General features: G+C 37.9%; 1 protein-coding gene across 3 annotated transcripts in view; it reads right to left on the bottom strand.

The window, feature by feature from the left end:
* GRM1 (glutamate metabotropic receptor 1) overlaps positions 1-22,789 on the bottom strand; it is a 469,370-nt gene that overhangs the window by 53,973 nt on the left and 392,608 nt on the right. For all 3 annotated transcript variants that reach the window (XM_004701959.2, XM_004701961.2, XM_045294665.1), the window contains exon 7: positions 17,321-17,447. In XM_004701959.2, the coding sequence (XP_004702016.1) occupies positions 17,321-17,447 (127 nt within the window). The remainder of the gene's footprint in view (positions 1-17,320; positions 17,448-22,789) is intronic.

Here is a 22,789-nt window from a genome sequence, read left to right on the forward strand (position 1 = left end):
GGCATAGCTATCTTAACATCTTTCCCAGGAATAGAAAACAGAGGCCCTCCAGTACTGAGTAGTGTGTGTGTGTGTGTGTGTGTGTAGATTAAATGTGCTTCTACATTTTCAGACACACACACAAAAGAAAGTTCACTTGTGTCTCCAGTAAAGGTTAGAGGGTATAAGTGTAACACAATCAGTTAATGCAAAAGAAACTAAGGACATTTTAATTTTTAAGTAGCAATTATCCAGGGGTGAGTCCCATTCCACAGATAAGCTGAGTGTTGTAGTCACACATTTAACTTGAGTTCGTTAGAAGAGTATGTACTCCCCTGCATAGCATGGAACTGGGAACTCTAGATGAACAAAAAACAAACACACTGCCTTTGAGTCCATTCTGACTCCTAACTCCATAGTAGGACAGATTCGAACTGCCGATGTACGTTTCTGAGACTCTAACTCCTGCGGAGCTGGCTAGCCTTGGAGTTAGCCACATATCCACTATGCGGCAAGGACTCTTCGATAGTACTCACCTTGAATCCCATACATTTTTCATACATTAATTGTATCAAGTGCCGGAGCATCCTTGAGTTACCAATCTCTAACATATTCACCGAAGAAAAATGAAATTGCCCATTCATCCATCTCTTGTAAAATGAGACAGAGCCATGTTCCCCAATGTGTGCCTTCTCTTTTCACTCTAAAGGTTCTCAATGTACGGAGTTTGATTTTATTTCTGAGTAAGAGAAAATGTATCAGTCCATAGAGACAACCTTTCATAGGATTTTATGCTTGATATGGGCTAATATTTCCCAAATTTAGAAACTAAGCATATTTCTACACATTTACAAAAATTCCCATTGTTCTTTATTTGTGGTGGCCAGGAACTTTGAGAACTAGTCTTAAGCTGGTTCAGTAAATCAACTACAACTCACCTCAGTGAACATACTCTGGCTAACCCGTGTCAGTTCTTTATACCAGTAATCAGCCAACCACAGACAGACCCACTTCAATAAATATATGCCAAACGTCTGAGCATCTGGACACAAATCAATCCCTGAATTCTAGGGATTTCAAAGACGTTCAAAACAATCTCATGTGTGATCCCTGCTCAGAAAGCAGTGCTTGACAATCACCTCGCTCCACTTCTGTAGCAAGCAACACATTCAGCTTGTTTGATAATTTTGTATATTTAAAAGGGCCATCTGTTCACATTTCTAGAGATCAGTCCAAGATTATTTTGAGGGTCTCATTGGTATCATTTCAGAAGATTCTTCAATGTTTTACTCACTGGGCTCCCTGTAGCCAAATTCTGTCCCTCTAATGGGCTACCATGACAATCAGTCTCAATCACATCCCGAGACCTGACTGGTTTTACTGAGCTTTTGTTGCGGAACTTCTTTAGCTGTGTTAGGGTTTGAATTCACGGAAGTCATTGTCTAAGGTAATTAGGATGCTCTCTTTGTTTTCAGTAGTTTGGGTTTTGAAAAGTACCAGTTAGTAATCAGATCTAGGTCTTTTCATAACACCAGTGCATTATTTGCTTTAGAGACCTTCCATTTTATAAACATTTTCCCATTAATGGCTTACTTCTCTATTGAATTTTGCTTTTGCTATTGTTTATACAAAGTCATTTCATGCATTCTTTTGTTTTATATTTTAAATGTTCTGTTGAATGTATAAGGGAGTGGTTCAGAGATGTCCGATGGGAGCAAAAGAAACAAACAACCTGAACACCACTGTCATCCGGTGGATGTCACTAGGATCCTCTAGGGCAGGATAGAATTGCTCCTGTGAGTTTCTGAGACTGTAACTCTTAACAGGAGTAGAAAGTCACGTCTTTCTTCAGAGGAGCAGCTGGTGGTTTTGAACTGCTGACTTTGTAATTAGCAGCCCAACATGTGACCGCGAAGCAACCAGGGCTCCTCTGAAAGAAAAGGTTCTATCAATCGCTAATCCAGCGATTCTTAACCTGTGGGTTGCGGCCCCTTTGGGGGTCAAACAACCCTTTCACAGAGGTCATCCGATTCATAACAGTAGCCAAATGACACTTATGAAGTAACAACGGAAGTAATTTTATGGTTTGGGGGTCACCACCACATGAGGAACTGTATTAAAGGGCCGCAGCATTAGGAAGGTTGAGAACCACTGCTCTAACCCAAGGATGTTATGGGTGGTAATAGTCGAAGACTGCTAGAATGATAATCAATTGAAGAAAAGCCGTAGATCAAACATGGCCTCATGTCCTTAGGAATAGCTTACTGAGGTACTTCCTGATTTGTCAATTTGCAAAGGATTACTGATTAGTGATCATGTAATGTCCCCATATACAATGATTGCCCCAGGAGCTTAAGACACCATTCATAGACATACACTCTTATATGATCTCAGTGGTATCTTTTATGTGTGTCATGCCTTTGTCTGCATCCCTAAGTCTTCCTATAAGAACTTTTTCTACACAGAATTACACTTTTTATTTTTCCTAGAGAAATGGCAATATAATTTATGTATATGCATATAAAGTATATATTTTTAATATATACTCCTCCTTCCTGCATCATTCTCGCAATTATTGCTTTGTTTGAGTCCTCAGTTGTAGCCACTGTGTCAATAAATGTCATTGAGGGTTTTCCTCTCTTCAAATGACCCTCCATCAAGCATGCTGTCCATCTCCGGGGACAAGTCCCGTGTGACAGCAAGTCCAAAGTACATGGAACAACATCTCTAAATCCTTACTTCTCAATAGCATTCTGGCTGTATTTTCTCTAAGACAAGTTTGTGGCACTCATGGTATATTTGATATTCTTCTCCAACACCCTAATTCAAAGGCATAAATCCTAGCACTGTCTAGTAAGGGTCTGACGGGTAACTGCAAGATCAGCAGTTAAGACACACCAGCTTCTCTGAAGGAGAAATAAAAAACTGTCTACTCCTGTAAACATTTACAACCTCAAAAACACCAGATAGGGTGTTGAAATAATCATTATGGCAGGATTTTTCAAATGGGTTCCTTTATTCAATGTCCAGCTATTGTGTGTACACGAAGTAATTGAAAATATTATGGTTTGTCAGGCGCACCTTAGTTCTTAAAAATAGCTTTATTTTTAACACTTTTGTGCCAGATTTGCCTAATGTCCTTTGGTTTCTCGACCTCAGCTTTCATTGCCATTGACTGGATCTAAATGAAATGCAATCCTTTGAAGCTTCTACCTTCTCTTCTCCTCCCCCCATTATATTGGTTATGGAACCATATATGAGGATGTTTTCTGTCTTTATGTCGAGTTGTAAACCATTCTGAAAAATATAGTCTTTTATCTGCATTATTTAGTGATTCAAGTTCTTTTCATTTTCAGTAAGCAAGGTTGTGTTATCTGCTTATCGCTGGTTGTAAATGGATCTTTTTCCAATCTTATCACTAAATTCCTCTTTATACAGCCCGGTTTCTTAGATTATTTGCTCAATGTACAGATTAAATGATCTGCCTATAACCCCCCTCCCAGGGAGATGGACAACAGAAAAGTGGGTAAAGGGAGACATTGGCCAGTGTAAGACATGAGAAAATAATAAATTATAAATTATCAAGAGTTCATGAGGGAGGGAAAAAATGAGAAGCTGATATCAAGGGCTCAAGGAGAAACAAAATGTTTTGAAAATGATGATGGCAACAAATGTATAAATGTGCTTGACACAATGGATGGATATATGGATTGTGATAAGAGTTGTACGAGCCTCCAATAAAGTGATTTTTTTAAAAATCATTTAAAAAAACTGATGTGCACACCCATTGTTGATTTTAAAACATCCACCATCCTCTTGTTCTGTTTTAATGAATACATTTTGATATATGCACAGGTTTCTCAGGAACACAATGCAGTGTTCTAGAATTATAATTCTTCACAATGTTATCCATAATTTATTGCGATCCATACTGTCAGATGCCTTTGTATAATCAATAAAACACAGATAAACATCAGTCTGATATTCATGGCTTTTAATCAAGATCCAATGACATTCACAATTATATTCCTTCTTTCACCTCCTCTTTTGAAAATGACATGAATTTCTGTCCCTTTTCTGTCAATGTACTGTTGCAATCAAATTTTACTTATTTGTGGCAACATTTCACTTGCATGCGATTTTCATAATATTGTACAATAATTTCTGAATTCTGTTAGATTACCTTTTTATGGAGAGGGCATACATCCAGATATCTTCCAGTTGGTTGGGCAGGTATCTGTCTTCCAAATTTCTTGGCACAGATAACTGAACATTTTCAGCACTGCAGTGACTTGATGAAAAGTATCAATTGGTATTTCATCAATTCCTGAAGCCCTTTTTCCCCACCAATATCTTCAGTGTAGGTTGGTTTTCTTCCTTCCATATGATTGATTTTTGATATAATATGCCACTTCTTGAAATGGTTGAATGTCAACCAATTAGTTTTTGTTGCAATGATCTGTGTATTCCTTCTATCTCCTTTGGATGCTTCATGCAACTTTCAATATTTTGTTCATAAAAACCCGACGTCATCTCATTGATCCTCAAAGCAACCCTATAGGACTAAATAGAATCACCCCCAGAGTCCCCAAGGTTGGAATCTGTATGAAAGCGGACTGTTACATCTCTCTCCCACGGAGTGGATGGTGACGTCACACGACAAACCTTTTCGTTAGCAGTGTATTCTTTAATTTAAAGCTTGAATATTTTCTTCAGCTCTTTCAGCTTAAAAAATCACCAGGCATGTACTTCCATTTTGGTTTTCTAAGTCCAACTGTTTTCACATCCTATTATAATACTTTTATTTTGTTTTTGCTGCCCTGTGAAATCTGCATTTGAGAACTGCGTCGTTTCTCTCATATGCTTTGGCTACTCTCTGTTAAAAACCAAGTTTCAAAGTCTACTCCGACTTCCATTTTGGCTTTTTATTTCTGAACTTTCAAGGGCTTTTTGTATTCTTTATGCATGGTGTTCTTGATGTTGCCCCCAACTCATCTGGTCGTTAGTCAAGCCTGTTCAATGAGTCAAAAGTATTCTTGAGATAGTCCCTTAATTCAGGTGGGGTACAATCAAGATCAGACTTTGTTTGAGTCTGTGGCCTGGTGTGCATTTACTTCAGCTCTAATGTGAATCTAATATGAGAAATGGTATTCTGCTCTGTGGTCAGTCTTGGGCCTTCCATTGGCTGATGATATTGAGCTTCTCCATTCTTTCTGTCCATGAAGGTAGTCCATTTGATTTCTGGGTATTCAATTTGGAAAGGGCCCTGTGTACAGTTGCCATTTGTATTGTTTAAAAAAGTTATTTGGCAATGAAAAGGTCATTGTTCTTGAAAAATTCTAGTATGTCATCTTAGATTTTATCTTATCATTTACTTAGTTCAACGTATCATTTATTTAGGTTGACATATTCCTTGTAAAGACCATTGTTATTTTGCCCATTCTTAAAAATATGTGTGTATGTAGATATGTACACAAATATAAAACATATATGTATTAGTATATAGACATGTTTATGTATGTTAATGTACCATGTATATAAATAATAATAACTACTATGCCAGTGAGATTACTGACAGAGTCAATTCAATAATTTAAAATAATTAAATATTTAAGAGGCACTCTTGAAAAATTAGGAGACAAACACAAACTAGCCAAGAGGCAATTTCTCCAGCTGTCATAATGAAACTGCAGACTGTATTTCAAGTTCCAACATAGTCTTTCCTTGGGCCTTTGTAGACTTATAAAGACTACCGTCTTTGCATTTATCTCTTTCTTCCTGAATTTCTAAATGAATTCCCCTCAATCCAGAATGTTCCTGAGAAAAGATGATATTGCAGAATTACTGGAACACAGTCAGATTTTCAAAAACAAAATGAAAACCCTAGTCGAGCATGAAGGTGAGAAAAATAACTGATGACTTTCCCCAAACTTCAGGGATGTAGGCAAAATATTTGCTACAGAATTCAGGACTCTCATTAGATGCTTATTGTTTTGTATTACAGATGATTTGTACTAATTAATTCAATTAATCAGTAGCCTCTCCTGGAGGAAGATGTTTTGGAGTAGTCAGTGGAGTCAAAAAGAGAAGATTTAAATAACCTAGCTACGTAAAATTGGAAGCATAAATTCGAAAAAGCACCACATAAGGAAATTTGAGTTTTTCTTTTAAGGAACAATGAATGAAGATTCAAAGTTGTAAACTAAATAAAGTTATAAGGATGACTTAAGGAAACTTACAAATATTGGGGGAGAAGAATCAACAACTGGCACGAAAGTACCAAATTCACTTTTGCCATAAATGGTTCACACCTGAATTAGTAAATAAAAAATAATAAAAAATATACCATTTCCAATTCCAAAAATTCCAATTCCAAAAAATATACAATAACCAATATGTATCTTAAAAATTCTAACTAGCCTTAAAGAGTAGGTTAACTATAAATGAATGCAAAGCTTTTTAGGTAAAACAACTGAGTAGCAAGAATGGGGGAGCTGCTTCTTCGGTACTTTAGACATGTTACCAGGAGAGACCAGCCCCTAGAGACAGCCATCATGCTTGGTAAAGTCAAAAGTCAGCAAGAGAGGAAGGCTCTCGATGAGATGGACTCCCCGGGTGGCTGCAATAATGGGCGCACACATCGCAAGGCGTGTAAGGAAGGATGGCACAGGATGGGGGAGCGTTGCGGTTTCATTCGGTTGTATGCAGGCTAGCTATGAGTGGGAACCAGCTAGATGGAAACCAACGGTAGAAACAACAACAACAGAAAAATAACGGAAAGGTTTCTGTTTGCTGTAATGTCTGAGGCGAAAGATAATAGAACCTGTAACTACTATGGATGGAAACGTAATTTAAGCAAATAATGCACCACATTTTCAAATGTATAGAGCAATTATACAAAATCTCTACAGTAATTTAACTCCATGGCACTCAACATTCCATTTAACTTCCTCTAAGCTGCCAAAGGAAATATTGTAGCTGCATTTTGATATGGATGTATTTATGGATACTATTAGGATATCAGATATCTTGGTTTAAGGAAACGCACTCAAATAGTAGAAATTTCTAAGTCTTGTATCTCAGTTGATCAGTGACAGATTGAGACTGTTATTAGATTACTTTAGATTATTAGATTACTTGTTTTCTTATTTTATTGTGACAACACCTAAAATTTCAATATGAAAACCTATTTCTAGAAAAAAATGTCCTTCAGTTCCTACACATGATCAAATTATAGCTACTCTAGAAATTGGGATACCTATAATATATACATTTCATGAAATCATTTTCTTTCTTTTTTTTTTAAATCATTTTCTTAAACATCCCTCGTCCCAGAATCTTTACAGACAAAAGATTCCATCTAGATAAGAATATTAATTGGAGTACAGAACATAAAGATCGTCACATGTACATAGGTTTTCCCAAAAGAATACATATATTTGAATTATGATGTGGCAATGAGTATTGAAAGGACCCTGGACTGCCAAAACCATACACAACACAGTCTTCAAAGAAATAAAGTCAAAATGTTCCTTAAGCAAGAATGTCATGACTTCATTTCACATACTTTGAGCATGTTTCCAGAAAAGGACATTGTGGTTAGTAAAGTAGTGGGGCTGCGAAAAAGAAGACCCTGGACAAGATGCATTGACACAGTGGTGGCAGCAGTGAGCTCAAAGGAAACAATTGTGAGGTTGGGCCCAGGACCGAGTCAGGACCAACACAAAGAATATCACAAATCCTTGTGTATCTCTAGCTAGATGATACATGATATGAAAACATTACACCATGCTCTAAGTGAACTCACTCAACAACATGGCACAAATGAAAGAATCCTTCCTCATTGTGGTAGACAGCTTCTGAGATGATCCCCAAGTGATTGAAACCTCCTAGCATTCACATTTTTATCTAATCTCCCACTAACTCACTCCCTTAAGTATGAGCAAAATCTGTACCTTGCTTCTTTTCAATGCAATGTAGCAACATGGATGGGCTGCCACTTCCATGATTAGATTATGCAAGATTGTGACTTCCATCCTGCTAGCAGACCTTCTCTTGCTGAATCTGATGAAGCAAGATGTCATGCTGGCAATGTCCACAAGGTGAAAAACAACCCCAAACAAAAAGCAAAAGTCTCACCCAACATCCAGCAAACATATGAAATATTTACTTAAGAACCTTGACGAACTATCTCATCCAAACAATCATATGAAGTGGACTTCATTTCCTAATCAAGCCTTTAGATTAGTCACTTCAATTGCAGCCTTGTGAAAAACAATAAAGTGAAATAAATTGGACCCAAATTCCTGACTCACAGAAATTGCGAGTTCACAAATGTATGTTGTTTTAAGCTTCTGAAGTTTTGGATACAGAGTAATAAATAGCTGATTTCCCCCATTAAAGTCAACTCCTCCATTTCTTCCTTGCTTAAAGGAAACTACAAGCAGAAGTTAAGTTAATCAAAACAACTTCAGATCTTATACTAAGTCTTTAAACTGTTACCATGTACAACAAGTCCCTATCACTAACAAGAAACACTCTGTTTTCTAAACTGTAGTTAACTTATCATGAATCATTGCTGTTTTCTTTTTCATATTCCTATAGACTGATGTAAAGTTTATCATGACCCAACAACTCTATAACAGTTAATGAAGAAAATATCTCATATTTGGGCTTATGACATCCAAGAAGTATATATGTCCAGATTAGAATTACTCCTGGCTCAATATTGTCTTGCTCTGAGTCTTAAAATAAAAATTAAAAAGGAATCTGCTAACCTTCAGATGCAATAAGGAATCCAGTAAGTTTTGTAAAACTCAACATTTTACCACAATCTAATTTTCTCTAATTATTGAATTATTACCCTCTTTTTGGCATATCAAATTGCTAAAATACATAAATATCTACATAAAGAAAAAAGTGGAATGGTTTCAGAATAACTTATTTATTTATTGCTACAGGGAAATTGTGTTTTAGATGTCCCTAGATACTATTTATAAATAAACAATAATATGAATTACTCCATGTCTTGTTGTTACCTAAAAGTTGATTTCATAAAGATTGGTATCCCAAATAAGAGAAGTACTACAGAAATTATAGATACAATAAAATACTTTATAAATATAATACATATTTAAAAGACCATTATACTAAACAGACTGCCCTGATTGAAGTCTTTATATAATGGTTTCATTTAAAAGAATAATAATAATAGAAAATTCATGAAGAAATTCAACTATTCATATTATATATATACATATATATATACATATATATGTAAAATTTGGCCAAAAAGTTCTAAAATAAGATTAAAAACAGACAAAACATCAGGATGATCATGTTGTTAGATTCCAAAGGGTGATGTCCAGCAAAACCAGAATGGCTATCTGGTAATACAAAAAAAGATTTCCAATGAACAGTGATTAAAAAAAAAATCTTCCTGAAACAGCTTACTCTGCTTGACACAAAGTTGTCACAAAACAAAACCCTGATGAGGTCACAATTTTACGACATTCTCTTTAGGTGCCATGAAGTTCTGAAACCCTGCGTACCACAGAACAAACACTGGCTAAACCTGTGCGACCCTCACAATTGGTTTCTTTCCTTCTTGTTTAAGGAGAGCAGAGGACCTAGCCATTTGCTACATCATCTGTAATGAATTCATCTGAAAGAATTGGAAAGATGAGGTGTGGAAAACAACATTGGGACAGGACCCTTGAGCATCTAAAAAGGAATTTTATACAACTCTTAAAGTGGGTTTTATCCAACTGCCACGCTCTATGGTTATTTCTGATCATCTCCTATGCATGCAAAAGTTAGAGAATAAATTAGTAAGGCCAAAGCAAAATTGATGTCTTTGAATTATGGTGTTGGCAAGGAATACAAAGTATACCACAGATTGCTAGAAGTATAAACAAATCTGTCTTTGAAGAAATCTAGCCGGTATGCTCCTTAGAAGGGAGGATGGTGAAACGACATATCAGGTACTTGAGATCTGTTAACTGGAGAGACCACTCCCCACAGACGGACATCCCATATGGTGAAGTGGAGGTAAGCAAAGAGAAAGAGATCTCCAAAGCGGTGCATTGACACAGTAGCAGCAACAACGAGCTCAAATATAGCAGTCACGGAAAGAATGGCTCAAGACTAGGCAGGATTTTGTTCTGTTAGACATAGGGTACTATGAGTCAGAACCGATCAAACAGCACCTAACCGTAGGAGCTCTAGTGGAGTAGTGGTTATAGGTTGGGCGGTGATCTGTATGGTTGGCAGTTCGAAACCACCAGCCACTTTGGGGAGAAAGGTATAGAGATTTCTACTCCTATAAACAGTTACAGTTTCAGAAACACAGGGGGCACCATGAGTCAGCATTGACTCGTTGCAGATGAGTTTGGGTTTGATTTGGTAACTACAGCCACTGTAACATAGTTTATGGATATCTATTCGCTTAAATCCTGAAGTGTTTATTCTCGGTCCATGTTGGAGCATTCCTCTTTTTAAAAGTCCTAATACCCACACTTGATAAAATAATTTTAGATATTGAATTTCCAGGTGGAATATTTCATTTTGTCAACCCAGTATTTTATAGAAACATTTGTTTAAATTTTAAACTCCACAAGTCTGTCTTCATCCCTCCTAATCCTCTGGAAAAAGGAAAGAAACCTTTATGCTACTATGAGCTCTACCTATTAGGGAAGCTAAACTGAAGTTCTGCAGACAGCCTGCAGACGAAGGCCACTGGAAATTGTCCTTTAATCCAAGAACCCTGTTGTTAAAATGCCACTGAATCTGTTCTGACGCCTAGAGACCTTATGCCCAACAGACTGAAACACTTTCACCACCCTCATAATTGTTCTGTACCCATCCCCACCCTTGCAGTTGGTCCTAAGCCCATTTTTGCAGCCACCGTGTCAATCCAACTCCTCAGGGGTCTTCCTCTTTTTGACTGCTCATCTGCGTCATCACGCATGCTGTCCTCCGGGAACTGTCCAAAAATTGTGAGAAGTCTTGTCATCCTTGCCTACAAGGAGCTCTCTGGTCGTACTTCTTCTAAGAGAGATTGGCTTGTCCTTTTAGCTTTCCATGGCACTTCTAATATTCTTCAGTATCACATTTCAAATGCAGCAATTCTTCTTAGGTCTTCTTTATTCAACATCCAATTTTCATATGCGTATGAGGCTATTTCCAAGACCATGGCTTAGCTCAGGCACATTTGTCCATCATACAGAGAACCCTGGAGCAAGCCGGTGACCATGTCCAGTAAACAGCTTCTGGGTACAACTGTTACGAGAAGATTCTTGTAGAGGTCAGACTCTTCTTGTTATATTCATGTTCATTTATTGATTTTACTCTTATGTAAATCCAATTTCATCTTCAAATTATCCCTACGGGCAGTAATGAGTTGTCTAAACCTAGATTTTATTATGGACATTGTTATTCTAATAAAAAAATCAGTTCTATCTAGCTATTGTTAATAGAATCAATCTGAGAAATATAAGGGTGTGCTACACCACCTTTCCCCCAATAATCATCTTTGTATATGCAAAAATCTCCAGAGTTCTAAATTATCCATTGAACATACTTATGGCTTTTATTAAAAAGCCACATGGTACAGTACACTGAAAGGGAGATCAGCAACAAGAGACCAGAGACATTTAGGGGCAAGCTCTCTAGGGCTCTTACTCATAATCAGACATACTTTGCTTTTGTACTGAACCAGCAGGATCTGAGCAGTAAAGACTGACTTTGAGGTAGCCCAAGGCAGAAGCTCCAAGTTGAACATTAAAGGTCACATCATAACTCCCAAGCCTTTTAAAATGGGTCTAAGACAGGCATCCGGTCACACTCCTCAAGCTGTCACAAAACACTAGAAAACTAGTCGGAAAAGAATTCTACACAATAGAGAGGAGCCCTGGTGGCAGAGTGGTTATGCATTGGGCTGCTAACTGCAAGGTCAAAAGTTCAAAACCACCAGCTGCTTCATGGGAGAGAGCAAAACTTTTTACTTCTGTAAAGAGTTACGTTCTCAGAAACGCACAGGGGCAGTTCTACCCTGTCCTATAGGGTAGCGATGAGCCGGCATTGACTCCGTGGTGAATGGTACAGTACTCAAATAAGGAAACGTCCTTACACTACAGAGGGGAAATAAGTATTATTGGATCGTAACGGGAGTTTCTCATGAAAATAGCCCCAATTAACATATCTTCAACTCCATAGTAATCTTGTGAACATTGTATATCTCACCCCACCCCCAATGGGGAAACCAGGTTTTCCAACTCCCAAATCAAGAAACAAGGTTATCCTTTTTGTCCTTGTAATTAGACTACTTCTAGGTTAACCCCACCGCCATCACTATTAGTTTACTTAACTGTGTGCAATACCAAGGCTCCTTATGGTGAGATCAATAGCCAGCCACACAAGGGTTTGAGTTTCTTCTCAGGCCTGGAAAGCTGTGGGTTATTCACATGCCTATCCCCAGTTGCTCATGGGAAAATCTGACCCAAAGCAGGTTCTATGCATAAACCATAGGATTAGATAAATGAGTAGGTAGTAGTTTGAGAAATTAAGCAACTGTTGGAATTGAGGGGTGATTGTCAAGATTAGCTAATTTCTATAATTTAGGAATCCAAAAACCATTCAACGCTCCTTGGGAGAGAGATGAGACTTTGCACCCTCGTGAGGAGTTAGTATTAGAAACCCGAAGGGGCAGTCTCTGCTGTCCTGTAGGCTCGTTATGTGAAGAACTGACCCAAAGGCAATAAGTGAGTGAATGAATTGCTGTAACTTAGTTTCTCCATTTTTAACTGAGAGAATTTAGTGCCGTTGGTCTCTTTGGAGAATCTTTTAATATTATTTGACTTATTTTAAGAACTAAGTACTATTGAATTAAATGTAATTGGTCCCGTGCATCAGTAAGGTGACCAGATTTAAAGCGGGACACCATTGGTGGGGGGTGGGGGGGTGTCTTGATTAAAAATTTGGTCTATATGGACCAAATAGACTATTCCCTAGCTTGTCGTGCATTCTTTCCAAAAATCAGGACTTTTATAAAACACCAAAAATCGGGACTGTTCTGCCAAAAGCGGGATGTCTGATCACTTACTAAGGTTATATTGATGGTACAGGAGATCTCTATTTATGAATCATTGTAGAAATGAGGTGTAAACCGTTAAAAATCTAATTAAAATATTGGTTGTCATGAGAAGAAGAAATTTCTCCAAAAGGACTTTCTTAACAAATATACCACTTTTTTCTAGCCAAAATACAATATGTTCTAATAAAACTACAAAATTTACATGCAAGCCAAGTCTTTCATTCATGTCAGAATCTTCAGGTCATATGCAAAAAGTCATCATTTCATAAAATTACTTTAAAGTGCATTTTAACAAACTGTATTTTCAGTTAGAAATACCATTTTCCAAAGAAGAATGATGTCTTATTTTCACTAAGATTCAGTCAAAGCATGTGCGCATGAAAACAGAACACTCACTTATAGGTAATGAATTTACTCTTCTGAATATTTCTAAGGATTTTAGGTATTCTGTTCCTGTGGATTTTCCCTTTCCACACCTACCATTACCATGGCAACAGCCAACAACACATTGTTATGTATTGCATGCTTGCTCTCTGTCTGACATGCTATCAAGTAAATGGCAAATGTTACTTTTCATATATAAGATCGAAAGGAATATAGAAACAATAGGTTGCTATCATCAATACATAGCTAGGGTTTATATATTCTAACCAAACAATTTGCCAAAGAGTCCAGATATTGTGATACAAGAGCAACTGATTGTTCATTGCTAATTGATAAAAAAGACTTTGCACCATGTTAGACAATAGCATATTAAATCTTCAGAACACAATGACATTGAGGTCCATAGACTTATAGTCAAGGGAGCTATCTAGTTTTCACAGTTAGATGCTGTTGAGTCCACTCTAACGCGTGGTGACTTCATGTACAACAGAACACATCACTGCCTAGTAAGTAGTGTGCCGTCCTCACAGTTACTGCTGTGCGTGAGCCCATTGTTGCAGCCATGGTGTCAGCCGCTTCGTAGTTTGTTTTCCCCTTTTTCTGCTGACTATTTTTGCTGGCTGGTCCCTTCTGATACCATGTGCAAAGTACATTAACGTGAAGTTGCTCCATCCTCGTTTCTAAGAAGCATTCTGTATGTTCTTCTTCTAAAACAGATTTGTTTGTTCTTCGGGCAATCCGTGCCATGTTTAATATTCTTGGCCAACACCATAATTCTTCTTTATTCATTGTCTATCTTATACAAGTATAAGACTCAATGGAAAACACCACTACTTAGGTCAGATGCCCCTTAGTCTTTCAAGTGACATCTTGCCTTTTACACTTTAAAGAGATATTTTGCTGCAGAGATGAAGAGTCATAATTATTGGTGATGATTACTTGATAGTGGACAGTAAATGTACCCACAATAAAAGACCTCCAGGAAACAAAATATATGAGTTGGTGTTCTTCTAAGGAGTCCAGCTCCTGGTAAAGCATAAACAAAAGCCCCATTTGTGATATCTCAGGCCTAATCATGGGCAATTCCAAAGGCTTTACCAAACAAGCAACATGTCGAAAGCTATTCCTAAGCAAATTTAATGCAGTCATTGAAAAATCTGAGAGGAATCAGTCAAGGACTCAGGCCCCCTTAACCGGCCTGAGATAGCTGCATTCTACACTATCGAGGAATTACTACAATAAAACCTCAATATGGAGGCATCTTTATAAAAGACCTTCTAGCAAAGGACTTCCCCAACTGCCTCTGCTGAATCCTCCTTCCCAGGACCAAACAGGAATAGGTCAGGGAGCTTTGAAGAGACCTTTTCCCCACTTTGACACAGTCCTCAGTTCTTTCACACCAGTTCACCTCTGGCCTGGCCTGAGGTCCATAAAACTGCAGATGCCTTTTGTTTGGCTTCCTCAGTAGTGAGAGTGTTTCTACCTCTGTGCCGGTCCACCTACCCCTCACCTGGCCCTGCCACTGGAGAAACAGAGCCCAAGAGGGAGCCTACGCTTTTCAGGGTTTGATTTCTTGCTTGTACTTGTATTGATTACTGGTTGATTATTATTTATGAAAGACTTGACTCTTACTTTTGTTTTGATTTGTCTTAAGCAGCTCTTTCAGACACCTGGTAGCTTAGGTCTCTCAGCTCAGCTCAACTGCCGGACATCCTTATTGCATAATATTATATTAAAATGTTTTATTGTTTTATAATATTTTTCAATGGGATAGATGATCTCTTCCATATATGAGACAAACTTTGATTATAAGGAATAACAAAGCAGTAAGAACAAGGCATTTGAGAAAATGTGAAGAAGGTAGATAGGTGAAATACTTTATGTGTCAATGCTAGGACTTCAGACTTCTAAGATCAATTTGAGAAAGAGTTTGGTTTTATGCCTGAGCCTTTTCTTAGGTCAGCTTGGGTCTCCATCTATTTGCAGAGAGGAATGACTATTAAGTTGGCCCCAGTTCTGAAACACCAGAGGAGACCAGCTTACTCAAGGATGGGGAAAATAAGGTCAGCAGAGAACACACCGAATCGGAGGATAAGAGTCAATGAGACAAAGTATGTGTAGAAGGGCAGGTTTGAGACTCAAGGAGGTTGGAAAGGCTTTACTTCAATCATAAGACTATGGCAAAAGACCTTTGATTATCATTGTAGTTTCTGTATTCAGTAATCAGGTTGAGCTAGTGTCTCATTTTAACTAACATTAAGCAAATATTATATTTAAGGCACCAGAATGAGATCCAGGGTTGTTTCTCAATGTGGACACCAGGACTAGCCAGCATCTGCTGGGTCCCACTCTAGAGATACCAACAAGGAGTCTCTGGAGGTGGGTAATTCTTAGGTAATTTTTAGACATACTAAAATTTGAATACCAACCCAGCTAGAGCATAAAAAATGAATGAGTTACAGTTTGTACTTTCAAAAATATTCTGATCTAATTTCCTTTTCATTAAAAGGCTTTTGTTCTAGATGATTTGTGAAAACATTCTGACACTCATTTTAGCTCTTTTTTTCTAATAAGATGAATGTATGTCAAGGTACTCTTAATTACTAAGTATGATGCTAAGCATGTGAACAGAGATTTATTTACCCAATCATTTTTAATATGTTTGCATAAGCCATGTAATTTCTTTGTAAATACTTATTTGGAAATAAGTTGTTTAATAAAGAGATCCTAATAATCAAGAATGCTACACTCTCTAAAGGAAGACCAAAGCAGAATTGATGTATTAAGGTGCTGGTGAAGAATAATGAATGTACCATAAACTGCCAAAAGAACAAACAAATCTGTCTTGGGAGAAGTACAACCAGAATGATCCATAGAGGCAAAGATGGCGAGGGTCCTTCTCACATACTTTGGACATGTTACCAGGAGAGAGCAGCGCCGGGAGAAAGACATCATGCTCGTTAGAGGGCAACGAAGATGAGGAAGGCTGAGTTAGTTAATTGTGCCAACCTGGCCGATAATCACATGTGGGGCTAATTGAAAGGCGGAGGGATAAATGGGTGGTGACCCTCACCTTTCTAGTTCTCGGGTCTCTTGTTTTGTGATGGTTGCACCGGGTGCTGCTGCCTTAGCAGTTCCCTGCTTCAGCTTGCAAGATTGACTTCCTACAAGACATCCCCAAGGAGAAGCTACATGGACCTATCCCGATGCAGCCCTGGGTGCTGGAGCAGCCGTGTGGAGACCCCTGCTAGTGCTGAGATGCTTGTTCGTTCACTGACTCAGCTTTCCTCCTGCAGTCGGCATCATTGCCTCTGTTTTGTGAGGTGGAGGACTTTGTGGACTGGTGTTGGGCTAATGGGTTAATGTTGGACTTGTGGGCTTGGGCAGCATTGGGTTGGGATGATTTCGTGATGCACATTTTCTTTACATAAAACTCTCTCTTATATATGAGTTGCTGTGGATTTGTTTCTCCAAAGTACCCAGACTAATACAAAGGCCCTAGATAAGGTGGGCTGATGCAGTGGCTGCAACAATGGGCTCACACAGAACAATTGTGAAGATGGTGCGGGAACAGGCAGTGTTACATTCTGTGTATACAGGATTGCTGTGAATGGCAACCACACGGCACCTAACAACAGCAACACCCACCAGCACCATGCCCTGCACGACGCAGAGAAGGATGGGATCAGGAGTCCATTAACTCGGCTCAACCTAAAAGACAGGAGTGCTTACTCTTTAACACGTGGAAAATTCAAAAGCATTCTATAAATGAACATCAGGAAGACATGAGCAATCGCATGCTCGAACTGTAGGGATGGCCGCACTAGTAACCAGGGAAAGAGGTGCAAGTGAGGCAGCCCTTACCTGTTAAGTCTGCATTGGGCCACCAGCCCAGGTCACAAGCTTTGCAGGTGAACTCATCCTGCACATATTCGTTCTCCTTGCAGGTCGTGCAGATCCAACAGCAGCTCACTTCCCCTTTCCGGATGACCTGCGAAGGAAGCACAGTTTTAGGGCTTAAACAGGCTTTCCCCAGAAAGGTTTTCTCATCATTTCAGATGAGGATTGGTTTTCAAACAATGACCAAAACATTTTCCTTTTGAAAAAGATTCGATCTGCTGAGAACCATTCATAAGATTGCTTGGTAAAAAAGCCTGGTTCCTCCAGCGTTTAGATGTGCACATCAATTCATTTCATTCTGCGTTTGCAGGGTTTTCCATACCCACTTATTTATGAAATGAAATAATTACATATTCCAGCAGTGATAAAAAGGAAACAGTTCAATTTTTCCTTCTTCTATGAATATTTATTCATTACTCTCAGGACAGCAAGATTTATGAATTTTTTCTTCTCTGTAAAACCAATTCTTGTTGGCCTCAAAAGTTTCTAGGTAATAAAACCACGTTAATTCATAAAACTTGAGGAATTAAGACAGTTCGTTGCAATTATGAGAGTATAAATTATGAACAGTTTCATTCAAGAGCAACTTATGCACATAAAAACCGATGGATGGCTTGGAGTATAAACAATTATTGACCCTGTCTGAGTTGCTTTAGTGAATTCAGAAGATCATGTCAACGGTGGGAAGAAAACAATTGGTCTAACGTGACTGAGGGCTTGCTCATCCTTTGAGTAGTTTAAAACAATCCCCATTTTCAATCTGTGTAGTAAGCACTTTCAGATTGTCACACACAAAAACAAACATCAGGACACATTGTATTGAAAGTGAGTTTTTTGTCAGCCCCTAATTCATTCGTGCTTTTATCTCCAGTTTAACAATTTCTATCCATAATTGAAGTATTAATACACTTACATTTAATGTAAGTATAAGTGTGGTTGGATTTTAAAATCTATCATCCTGTTAGTCTTCTTGTTTTGTTTTTAAAAAGTCTATCCATTTGTTCCTTCTCCTCGTTTCCCTGATTCTGTTTCTTTGGGGTTTTCTGTTATTGCCAGAGTGGGTCACAAGTTGAAGATCTTTGATGTATTGTTTTAGTGGCTGCTCTGGGGCTATATAAACCATCAATTTATAACCGTCTACATTAAAAGTCACCATTAACTTATAAAAGTCTGCATTTAAATAGTATTGAAAGTCTTTTAAATCTATTATGAGAACCTATCAGCAATGTTCTCCCATTTACCCCATCCATTATGTCACTGCTTTAGTGTATTTTATTATATATACTTTACAACTCCCACAATACTTTAAACAGCCAATTATCTTTGGAAAAATTTAAAATAAAAAATTATTGTATTTATATACACTAAACTCATGTCCACAACACATTGTTGATTTCTGCCCTTCTTCAGTCTTTTGTATAAGCTGGATTTTTTATCTGATAAATGTACCTCTGTCTAAAGAACTTTCTTCCCCATTTATTTTAATTCTGCCAGACAATAACTTCCTTTATCGTTTATTTATTTGCGAAACCCTTTTACTTGCCCTCAATTATGCACGCTGTTTTCATTTGGTCTTGAAGGTAGGTGGACTGGTTTGTATTGTGTTTCTTTTCCCTTTCAGTACTTTAAAGATGTCATTCCATTTCCAGCCGGAAAGTTTTTGTTTGATGTGTTTTTTCTCTCTCCTTCTTTGTAATACTTTTAAAATGTCACTTCTTTTACATAAATTTTCACAAAGGAAAACATTTTAAATCTTTCTTATGTGGTAAATGTGTTTGTAACAAACTATTTATAATTCCAACATTCTTCAATGTGCAATTTATAGACATTAATTGTATGCATCATGTGTGAAAAGAAGAGGTCTGCTATAATTCCTATTTTGTCCCTCTATAACATGTATTTTATAATCTGATATAAAAGTTTCTCTTTAGTATTGTTTATTTTATTTGAATTTAATAATTGTGTGTGTGTTTTTGTTTCTTTAGATGTTTTTGAGCTCTGTGGTCTGGAGTTAATATTTTTCATTGCAATTGAAACAGTTCTGCCATTACCTCTTCAAGTTATGCTTCTCACAATTGCAATTGAAACAGTTCTGCCATTACCTCTTCAAGTTATGCTTCTCACCTACCTCTCGCCCTGACCTTCGGAGGCTTCAATTACCCCCGTGAAACTCATTACAATGTTACTCTCCTGGTTCTTATCATTCTGTCCATTTCTCTCTTGTCCTGTCCCTTCCTCCCTCCCTCCTCATTGGACTGTTCCCAACACCTATGATGTCGATTCCATTCATTAAAAGACTCTCTTTATGTGTTCTACCTTTCATCTCTAGAAGTTCCATTGTGCTGTCCTCTACTTTTCCTTTTGTCTTCTCATGATATCTATGTGTTTTTAAAAAATATTTCAAAGTGTGAAGAATATGGATTTTAATTTCCTTTATCGCTGACTCTAGCATTCATGTAATTCTGGGTCTGTTTCTATTGATTGATGTTCCTCGTGGTACCCAACCAACGCATTGCGATGGAGTTGATTCCTATTCACCATGATCCTATAGTGAAAAATAAGACTACATTTTAGGACTACCAAGGCAGTAAACCTTTATAGCAGCACACAATCTCATCTTTCACCCATGAAGTAACTCATGGGTTCAAACTGTAGACCCTTGGGATTAGTAGTTCAATGCTTAACTCTCTGTGCCACTCGGGCTACTTTTCTTCCACTTGGAGACATATCTAAATGTTTCCTTTTAAACGGAGGCACTGTACATTGTGTGTATTAAGATTTATACATATGAGACAGGGCTTCAACAATTCATTGTGATGGTTAGGATTATTTCAACTAGACACTCCTGGCCGGCAGGGCGGTGTGTGTGTGTGTGTGTGTGTGTGTGTGTGTGTGTGTGTGTGTGTGTATAACCTGTCCATCAAGTTACAGCCTGATAGACACTCCTGGCTGGCAGGGCGGGGTGTGTGTGTGTGTGTGTGTGTGTGTGTGTGTGTGTGTGTGTGTGAGAAACCTGTCCATCAAGTCACAGCCTGATGACACCTCCTTAATGTCAAAATCCTTTTGTTTAAGAGAGAGAAAACAAGGAGAATCAAATCCTCGTTGGCCCTTTGCCTTCTGCCAGAGCTGGGCGTACTGCTGGCTCCTTCATCTGTCTCATCACCTGCTGACGGAGGAGCCATCAGCAGACTACCAAGGTAGACTGAGGTGCAACCACCAAACTGCGCCCCCTGCAATCTCTGCTGTGCCATCGTGATCTGCCTCATTGATCTCCTGCTGCTTCCTGTTCATCTGCTTCCATAAAACAGGAAAAGCATGACTTGAACCAGACTGAACTTGCTTATTTCTACAACTGTGTACGCAACTGATTGATATAAATATTTCTATATACAACTTTTCAAGTGTCACTGGTTTTGTTTCTCTAGAGAACCCAACCTAACACATCATCAGAAAATAGAATGAAAAGATAATGGACTTTTTCTATAAATATGTTTAGGCCTATATACACACACACATATATATGGAATGCAATATATATACATATACATATGTGTGTATCGATGTCAAAATTGTGTGTGTGTGTGTGTGTGTGTGTGTAAGTAAAAAAGTATTGTTACTAAGATTCCATTTCATTCATACATGGGAGGTTTCTTCTAAACAAGATGTATGTTAACTATCTGTTTTCAGAGGATGGTTGTAGGCAAGGTGCTTTCATAAAAGGCCCAGTAAGTAGCTTCTGAGGCATCTGATGGACCAGTTAAATTCAAGACAGAAAGTCAGCTTAGAATGTTATAGTGACCATTTTATTGATTTGTTTGTTTGTTTGTTTTTGAGTGGGGAGGGGGTAGTGTTAAAATTCCAAATGGGAAATCTTAATATTTTCCCAATAGACACAAGATTATATGGGAGATTTTCGTTTTAAGTTTTAAGATAATTGAAAACTTCCCTTGTGAGGAAAGGCCAGGCATGTTGTACTAAAGAATATATATGAGGGGGTATCCCCCCCAAAAAAAACCACAGAAAACTCTGCTGGGCGAACCTTTATAGTACATATTTTTTCTGCTAGGTGAGCATCCAGCAACTCACTCTGAGTTAACGCACCTGGTGGCATCACCTGGGAATGTTCTCTGTGGTCACAGTGAATTTTTTCATAAAATCAGTTTCACTTGAACTTTGTTTTTTGTCATGGATGATTTAAGAGAATGGTGTGCAGCTGTTAAATTATATTTCCTGATCAGGAAAAATGCCACAGGAACTGTTATGATGTTGAACACAGCTTACAAGAGCAGTGCTGTAGGAAAAACTCAAGTGTATGAGTAGTTTGTTCTTTCCAAAAAAGGTGAAATGTCGGAGTGGTTTTATCGTTGCAAAAAAGGAGAAATGTCAAATTATGACAAACCTCATTCTGGATGTCTGTCTACTTCCCAAAAGGATGAAAATATCAACAAAGTGCATGCACTTTTGCTCAAAGACCTACGACAATCCATTCAAGAAATGGGGAAGTTCTCTGGACTATCTTGGAGCTCAGTAACAGCAGATTTGGGAATGAGAAGGGTCACTGCAAAATTTGTGCCTCAGGTTCGGACTGACCAGGAAAAAGAATGTCCAGTGGAAACATATGATGCTTTGAAAGAACCCAGACTTTTCCCCAAGGTCATTACTGGTGCTATTCTTATGACCTTGAAACCAAACATCAATCAAGCCAGTAGAAGATGCCATTGTCACCTCACCCAAGAAAATCTTGTCAAGTGAAATCAAAGATCAAGATGATGCTCATTTGTTTTTTTATGTGAGGGGGATAGTGCATTTGGAGTTCATTCCACCAGATCAGACTGTTAATCAAGCTTTCTATTTCAAGGTTCTGAAAAGATTGCATAATAATGTGTGACAAAAAAGTCCTGATTTGTGGTAAACTGGTTTTGCCACCACAACAATGCACCTGCTCACACAGCCATCTCAGTGTGACAGTTTTTGGCAAAAAAAACCAGCATTTCTCTTTTGCCCCATGCACCTTACTCACTGGACCTCACTCTGCTACTCTTTTTTTTTGGTTCTGTGAACGAAGAAGAACATGAAAGGACAGTGATTTGCTGAGTTGAAAAAGATGAGGAAGAAAAAGGAGGGTGGTACTCAAGCCATCCAAACAGATGAGTTTGAAAAATATTTCCAATAATATAATCACAGATTTGAAAAATGTATTAAGTATAATGGAGAGTATTTGAAAATGATAAGGTTGTTTTGTAAAAAATATATAATTAAATACATATCTTTGAAAAAAATTCATTTTTGCGGGGAGTACCCCCTTGTGTATTTTCCCATTACGACAATGCACTCATTCATTGCTCAAGTGTAAGAAGGACTGACCTATGAAAATTTCACTGGAAGCCTTACCCAATCAACCCTGGAGTCCTGAGCTCCTTCAGACTTCTTTTT

The sequence above is a fragment of the Echinops telfairi genome, unplaced genomic scaffold (assembly GCF_000313985.2).
Source record: "Echinops telfairi isolate 266 unplaced genomic scaffold, ASM31398v2 ScPeMD7_3533;HRSCAF=4204_0, whole genome shotgun sequence".
NCBI classification, from domain to species: Eukaryota; Metazoa; Chordata; class Mammalia; order Afrosoricida; family Tenrecidae; genus Echinops; species Echinops telfairi.